Source organism: Schistosoma mansoni, chromosome 1 (assembly GCF_000237925.1).
Source record: "Schistosoma mansoni strain Puerto Rico chromosome 1, complete genome".
Lineage (NCBI taxonomy): Eukaryota > Metazoa > Platyhelminthes > Trematoda > Strigeidida > Schistosomatidae > Schistosoma > Schistosoma mansoni.
This window is the reverse complement of record NC_031495.1, coordinates 37885584-37894421: the sequence shown is the minus strand read 5'-3', so window position 1 is coordinate 37894421 and position 8838 is coordinate 37885584. Positions and strand designations below refer to the sequence as shown.

Sequence of the window (8838 nt, the reverse complement as noted above, 5' to 3'; positions counted from 1 at the left end):
AATTCGACTCGAACCCAGTACCCTCGCTTCAACGCCATCGCGTTATCCCAGAGTGAACATCAACTCTGAGATGCAGGTACATCCAGCTGACGAGTCCCAAATAGGACGAAACGCGCGTCCTGGATTCCACTGCTAGCCACTATCCATCTTTGCTTATCATATAGAATGAAGTTATAAGTTAAATTTGAATAGAATTCTCAAAAGGGGGTTTTGTGAAGATTTTAGTAATTTTATATAGTTGAAATCATGAGTCAATTAAAGCTAGACCACTATGGAAAACCTGGAAGCACTGGACGGCCGTTTCGTCCTATTGTGGGACTTCTCAGCAGTGCGCATTCACGGGCCCGCCTCGCGACATTCGAACTCAGGACCTATCAGTCTCGTACACAAGCACTTAACCGATAGACCATTGAGCCGGCCGGTATCCAACGGTGTTAATGTCTAACTTCAACCAGTCTATGAAATTGAGCAACCGTCCACCATTGTCTTCTGTGAGTTACTGCCTAACAACAGACACGGCTAAAGTCCACTGGTTACTGCTTCCTACTAGAACTCCAGAGAATTCATCTTCAAACTAGTTACTAGTAAGCACATGATAATTATTTTTATTAAAACAATAAAACTCCAATAATTATATATTTCAAATAAATTTAATCAATAATTGAATGAATCATTAGTGCATATTTTAATCAATACATAAATATGCCATAAACCAATTGAATGTTTTCTTTAAAAAAAAAGAAAAAAATATTGATTTTATCGAGCACATTTCTAATCACTGAGCAAGTGTACGTGTTTCATTAGGTTATAACGTTGGTTTTATGTGAAATATCACTATTTGTCTATAAGATTCAGTCAAGAATTTGTATGACTTTGGAATTTATGAACAAAGAAAGAAAGAAAGAAAATGCTCTAATTAATTATGGTCAGTCAGTCAGTCAGCTACAACGTAGGACAAGGCACATATATGCATCGGTCTAAGTTGTCATACCTCGTTAGCACAACAAAATGAACACCGGATTCATAGAAGTAATTAATTTAGTGGTGGTAGTATATAAAAGATAGGTTGTACATAAAGATATAGTATAGGAAGGAAGAACGTTATGAAGCAATTTCAATCTCAAGGTTTAAGGGAAGATAAGGAGTGTTAACACTTGTGCCATTGTGATCGATTCTGAGCCATGTCACACAGAGTCTCCAACCATTGGTTACGATAGTCACGCGGACCCCAACCAAGTAGTCTGCATCTGCCAACATGGCTCAGACTAGAAGTTAGTGACTTCAAACACTGATGCCACGTTTTGGTTTGGCCACCCCTAACTTTCTTCCAACCATCCCCTTCACTAGTCAGCATAGCGCGTCGTGGTAATCGGTGTTCAGGCATACGTAACACGTGGCCTAACCATCTCAGTCGATGAAGATTCATGACCTCATCAACTGATTTACCATTATTTCCTAATACTCTGTGTCTAACTAATTATGGTTGTTGCATCAGATATTAAAAAGATCTTGAAGAAGAAAAAGAAGAAAGTTTTCATTTTGACGAAAGCCGTACATTCGTATTTTATATATACATTTCGCTACCAACTGTGATTGGCTTGACGTTCTCCGTATTGTATTTGAGAATCTTGCTTATTACTTTTTCTATGTTGAGGGCTAAAGGAAAAAGCAGGAGATTCTCAAATACAACACGGAGAAAGCCAATTACACTTGATGGCGGAACTCTGGAAGATGTGAAAACAATCACGTACCCGGGAAGCATCATTGATAAACAACGAGGATCTGATACAGATGTAAAGGCAAGGATTGGCAAAGCGAGGACCGCATTCCTACAATTGAAGAACAAAACAACTGTCAACTAGTTTCAAAGTGAGAATCTTCAATACGAACGTCAAGACAGTCCTACTGTAAGGAGTTGAAACGTGGAGAACTACTATATCTATCTTCAATAAAGTACAAGTATTTATAAACAGTTGTCTACGCAAAATACTAAACATTCATTGACCGGATACTACCAGCAACAGCGTTTTATGAGAGAGGATAAACCAGCTTCCAGCTGAAGAGGAAATTAGGAAAAGACGTTGGAAGTGGATAAGACATACATTAAAGAACTGCATCACGAGGCAATCGCTAACTTGGAGTGGTGAAAAGAAGCAGAAAATAGGAAGGCCAAAGAACACATTACTCCGGGAAATTGAAGGAGATATGAAAAGGATGAGTGTTAACTGAAAAGAACTGCAAAGGATGGCTCAGGACAGGGTTGAATGGAGAATACTGGTGGGTGGCCTATACTCCTCAACGAGGGGTACCAGGCATAAGTAAGTAAGTACTAATATGACTTGGCAACTTAAGTCGAAGCACATATGTGTCAGATTCAACAGAAGGTCCCCGGTTCGAATCTGGGCGGAAACATGCTTTCCAAATAATAAACAACTCTCAGAAACATACCGACACTGCGACAACATCCATCAAGCACACCATAAATACTCTCGCTCTCATTAGAACTCGAACCAATTATTTGTCTCTTTATTCTCCAATATGATTCATTAGTTATACTCTCATCAATAATCATAAATGAATATGAACTCTATTGAAATAATTCTAGGTCATTCTATAGTAATTAGCAATTAAATATGTTTTCTTCCAGTGAAGTCAATCACAAATCGAGTCACATAACTTCAGTTCTGTGTGTGTGTGTGTGTTTAATTACTTCTTGAAGCGATTAAGGTTAATAAACGTAGTTGTAATTATTAGATAAAAAAAATTAACTGTTTCACATTACTTATAATTTTCTTCAACGAACTCATTATCAAGTGGTCAGGCTATAATTTATAGATGAACCAATCATATATAAGATAACAGATCACGGATTTTGGCACGAAATTCATTTATCCATTTGGTTAAATAGCATCTTGACATCTTAGCTGTTGTCAGTTCGTGATGAAAACTTTAAATTTAGTTTCTAACCCTGACTGTCAATCGTAAATCGTAATTCTAATTCCTCATACTACTTTATTACCGTCATTTGGTTCTAGTTACTTACTTACTTACTTACGCCTGTTACCCCTCGTGGAGGAGCATAGGCTGCGCACCAGCATTCTCCATCCAACTCTGTCCTACCCAATCCTTTCCAGTTAATATTCATCCTTTTCATATCTCCTTCAATCTCCCGGCGTAATGTATTCTTTGACCTTCCTCTTTTCCGCTTCCCTTCAGCATTCCAAGTTAGGGATTGCCTCATGATGCAGTTTGGTGATTTCCTCAATGTATGTCCTATCCACTTCCAACGTCTTTTCCTAATCTCCCCCTCAGCTGAAAGCTGGTTTGTCCTCTCTCATAAAACGCTGTTGCTGATAATATCTGGCCAGTGAATGTTGAATATTTTGCGTAGACAACTGTTTATAAATACTTGTACCTTCTTGACGATGGATGTAGTAGTTCTTCACGTTTCAGCTCCTTACAGTAGGACTGTCCGCCTGTAGCTCTTCTAGAGTTACTGCCGATCCCAAGCCCAGGTAAAGGAGGAGGGTTGGTCATGGGGTTAGTGACCCCATCCCATAGAAAAACTAACTCTCTAAAGAAACGTTAACCAGAAAAAATAATTCAAAATAGCTCTAGTTAGCAAGTGGATATTTTCAGGGTCACTTGAGGGTCGCCCAAAGGTCGTCCAGAAATTATAGTCTCATTAGTAAACATGATGCAATCGAAAGATTATAATAGTAGATTATGTAGTGTGAATAATAACAATGAAATGAATAAGTTAACAACAAATTATCATATGAATGCGATAAGATAATCAAAATGCCTTTGTTACAATAATTAAAGGTAATAAAGATGCAAAATTAAGTAAAGGGATATCAGAAACAATTATAAATAAAATCATGAGGATATGAGACATAAGTAAAAGGAGAGGGAGATTACGAAATGCTTACTAATAACAATAGATTAAGGTCAATGTAACGATAACGGTAGGACGTACTTCTTTTGTACTCACAATTCTAAGCTTGAGCTCATGGATGGTAAGAGCTTCTGTTATTTGAAGTAGTTGGATACAAAGAAATCTAGGTAGATTTGTACTAATTGCATACTTAACCTTAAAATCAACCTCTGAATTAGTGGAGTGATTAGAGTCGTTTAGATGTTCAAGAATGAAACTTCTGACTACCTTTCTCTTACCCTTGTAGAACCACACTGGGACATGTTCTCGCATCCGAGATGAAAGCGAGAGCTGGCTATGATCTATTAACCTAGTTCCGCAATAGCAGGTGAACTGGTAGATACGATTGTATACCTTGATAATAAATTTGATAAAAAGAGATCTGTTCGCTGAACTTCGTGTTTTTAATGTTTAAATTGGAATCATATGTCAATTATAACTTTTTTGAAGCTTCTCAGTTTTGTTCATCTCTTTTTGTAAAATTTATGTTTCACAAAATAGACAATAAAAAAAAATACTATATTGAATTGACGGAGTCTAGATAATAAGTATCATAATACAATAAAAACTTCATCAGTTGAGATGGCTGGGACACGTGTTACGTATGCCAAACCACCGACTGCCCCGACGTGCAATGCTTTATGGTGTAGGAGTAGGTTGGAAGAAAGCTAGGGGCGGCCAGACCAAAACGTGGCAAAAATCCATGAAGTCACTGAAAATTGGACTGAGCCATGTTGGTAGGTGTAGGCTACCTAGTTGGGATTCGCGAGATGATAGCAATCGATGGTTAGAGACCTTGAATGATATGGCTGAAAATCGTTTGCTATGGCGAAGGTGCATACACTCTTTGTGTTCTGCCGAATTCTAGTCTTCTGAATTCTTCATGTCTCTATCTTTTTCTCTTTCCAAATTTATTTCATTGGATTATACTCCTTGAATAACATCTTCAAACCCTAATCTTTCCGAATACTGCTTATACTCTTACTACTTCTACCACTATGGGATTTGAATCGACAACTGCATCTCTGTGCTAATGTGGTATGACAACTCGAACTGATGTACGTACATACGAAGTTCTACGTTGTGACTGACTGACTGACTGACTGAAAAATTACACTAAGAATGCACTAATTACTACACACAATTATTATTTCAAAATTAGATCAAATATAGATGAAAATTATAAGCAAAGATGGATAGTGGCTAGCAATGAAATCCAGGACGTGCGTTTCATCTTATTTGGCCACTATCTATCTTTGCTTATAATGCTTGTGAATTAAGGCAATTGTAAGGATGGCTCGTTGGTAAACTCAAGGAAGCCTCAAGAAGCCCAGAAAGAGCCGAAGACATTCCATTCAATCACCGCTAGAGGAACGTTATAAAATATCGACGTATAGCTTCCCTATTGGATGAATAAGAAGGACCCCCTATATGCCTATTGGCTGTCCAAAATGATGATTTACTTTCAGCCAAAAGACTATAAATACATGAGATTTTTGTACTATATTTGACACTATGTTGGAAATAACATTCCTAGTTACTAGTCTTCTGTCTTCTATCTTGCGACGTTGCACGTTCTACCGTTCAAGTAGTCTAGTAGTACGCTGCATAGCAAGAATCTAAAGCTCTAGATATAACACAATATCGAGGCAATACACAATGTATGCACATATGCCAATAAGAATCTGATCAATTGTAGTCCTAAACATCAATGCGAAGACTCAAATAGGCAATACCAAGTGAATAGATGAAAATTATTTTCAGAAATGGTTCTGTTTATATAAAAGTAGATAGGTATATGTTTTTTCATGTGTGTGTGTGTGCCAGAGGGATTCGTCTAATTTTATCGATTCCCCGAACTATTTTCCCTATGGAATTTTTTTTAATGTCGTTTCTCCCCGCTCTCTCTCCCTCTCTCTGTCTTTATAAGATAACTGGTAATCTATAAGAGGCATATATATATGTTAGATCAATCAATGTATAGAGGTATCAAGCTTTATACAAGTAAGGGGGTAGTTTAACAGAAACAAGAGAGTTATCACTAAGTGTATTTATTATTCAATCAACAAGAATGGAGTATAGTTCTGATTAGAAAATAAAATTATGTTAATGATGTAAGAGAAGCATGAAAAACAAGATGAAAGTGTTGTTGTTGTTGTTGTTATGGTTGTTTTCTTCTTGGTATGCCATTGAGTAAAATTCTTATGGAAATAGTTCGATAAAGAGGGTAAAGTGTACTAGAGTAAATGATAAGTGTTTATCTCTAAGTAATGCTTTTTCTATGGTATACTTAATTTCATTTGAAGTGGATAAAATCACATAATGAGAAATAGTTGAGTGTAAGTGATGTACAAAGAGAACGTTCATTGTAGTAATAGAATTTTTTGCATTTGATCTTAGATTCATAAAATGTTTGCTAAATTGTAAATCAAATGATAACAATTTAATGATTTAAATTTACAAGCATGGTAAGCAAAGATGGATAGTGGCTAGCAGTGGTGGAATCCAGTTTGATGCGCGTTTCGTTCTATTTGGGACTCGTCAGCTGGATGTAGCTGACACATCACAGAGTTGATGTTCACTCTGGAACTCGAACCCAGTACCTTTCGCTTTAAATGCCATCGCGTTATCCACTCGGCCACTGAGTCCTGATAGTCACTTGCTTGTGCAATGTGGTGAAGTTTAAATTCACTTAGTATTGTTTGTTTGAAACTTCCCATTGATGTTTTTAGAACGAAACGTGCGTCCTGGATTTCACTTCTAGCCACTATCCACCTTTGATTACCATGCTTGTGAATTTAGTCTATATCGAGGCAATACACTCAGTATGCACATCTGCCAATTAGAGACTGACCAGTTGCAGTCCTAAAACATCAATGGGAAGATTGAACCAAACAACAGGATTTAGTATTTTATAAAACATTAAGACCTGTCTTCTAATTAATAGGGAAGTGATATTAATCAGGAATTGTTTGTGGTATGGTATTCTCTAATCTATAATATTCAACAGCGAAATTCTTGTTTTATCATACCAAACAAAATTATTTTATGTAAAATTCACTGGGGCTTTAAAATTCATGCGACTTTCCACCTGAGACTAGCAGGATCAGTATATATGTGAAAATGATGGGTCGTTGAAAGTAGTTGATATGAAACTATGCTACACCAAAGTTTTATGTAAGTTGGCACACATCTGGAAGGCGTGGTCTCATTTTTGAGGGTGCTGAGAAGCTGTGTGAGTCCCGAACCCGCGTCATCCTGTTTTCACAGTCAGGAATGTTACTACTGGGTTCTTACGACCGTTAATGACCACCTGCACGGCCTATATATACAACTAATTAATCGTTGATTAGTGATCAATATCTTGTTCGCCAAATCCTCTAGTTCTGGTTCAATCCTGTTTCACAAGAATCATCACTTCTCTTAACATTGTGGACTACAGTCAACTAACCCTAACCCAAGTGAAACAGGGTCTCCTACCCACTACTTTAAATTGTCCTTATATCTCGACATTATACACGCAATGTCAAATCACCCAAATTAATGACCACATTGCAAACTTCATCGATATAATTTGATCATCACTAGGCAGAACCAGACAAACATGATATTTTATATAGTTGAGATCATGAGTCGACTGAAGCTAGACCACCATAGAAAACCTGGAAGCACTGGACGGCCGTTTCGTCCTATTGTGGGGCTCCTCAGCAATGCGCATCCACGATCTCGCCTCACGAGATTCGAACCCAGGACCTACCAGTCTCGCACCTAATATTTGTCAATATTCAATGGTCAGAGAATTGTAACTACTATGTTAATCTTTATCACCAGTCAAAATGTCTAAGTAGACACCTGTCGTTATTGTTACCATCATTGTAACAGTTGATTAAATTTATGTTAGGAATAGGACTAAAGTAATTATTAAATATTTTTTGTGTCAATCAACTATATCGATCATGTAAGGAGCATATGCTCACTAGTGACTGACTTCAAGAGATAATTCATTGAGTTCTAGTAGGAAGCAGTGGCCAGTGGAGTTCTACCAAGTCTGTTGTAGAGATATCAACTCACTGAAGACAATTGGTGAACGGTTGCTCAACTCCGTGGATTGGTTAAAGTTAGACATTAACAACATTTAATGTCGGCTCAGTAGTCTAGAGGTTAAGTTCTCTGGCTCGAGACTGATAGGTCCTGGATTCGAATCTCGCGAGGCGAGGTTATGGATGCGCACTGCCACTGAGGAGTCCCACAATAGGACGAAACGGCCGTCCAGTGCTTCCAGGTTTTCCTGGGTGTTCTAGCTTCAACTGACTCATTCTTTCAACTATGAAAATACTGAAATCTCCACAAAGCCCCCTTCTGATTAAAGTAATTATTCAATATTTTTTTGTGTCAATCAACTATATCAATCATGTATGTAGTAATTGTTTTTTGTTTTCGGAAATTTGATTTGATTTTTGTGTATTTTTTTTTACTCATTTCTTCTATGTTTTCTCTTTTTTTCGTTGCCAGGTATTTTCATCTACGTGTTTGGATGTTATTTTTTTTTCTTCTGTCCAGTGTTATTTCTTTTCCTTTTACAACTTTAGTTTTGTTATACATATTGATTAGTAGTTGAAGTATTGGTTAATCTAATAAACAGAAATGAATGATTTCACGTTCCCCTTTTTTTTACCCAAATTTTCGTGATTATGTAATGAGTTCATATGTTATGTCTAGTTTGTATTCCACTTGATGTAACTTACTTTGGAATGCCATATATAATTGGACGTCTGTACACATGCGCACACACACACACATACATACGTACCCACTCATGCGCGCACACACACTCACGCCCACAACTACATATACCCAGAAATGGAAAGAACTTTGTCAACATTGTTTTTTCTTGTTACTAA

The 8838-nt window shown here is 37.1% G+C and overlaps 1 protein-coding gene and 1 non-coding gene across 2 annotated transcripts in view; one reads left to right on the top strand and one right to left on the bottom strand.

Annotated features, from left to right (window-relative positions):
• Positions 1–8838, top strand: part of Smp_006040 (hypothetical protein) — a gene marked incomplete at its 3' end in the record, with an annotated part of 16008 nt that extends 7170 nt beyond the window's left edge. Inside the window, exon 2 of the mRNA XM_018794312.1 lies at positions 8639–8838. Coding sequence (XP_018648737.1) covers positions 8639–8838 — 200 coding nt within the window. The remainder of the gene's footprint in view (positions 1–8638) is intronic.
• Positions 6516–6582, bottom strand: Smp_tRNA_00452_Sup_TTA.1.1. The gene has a single exon. It is a non-coding gene (tRNA).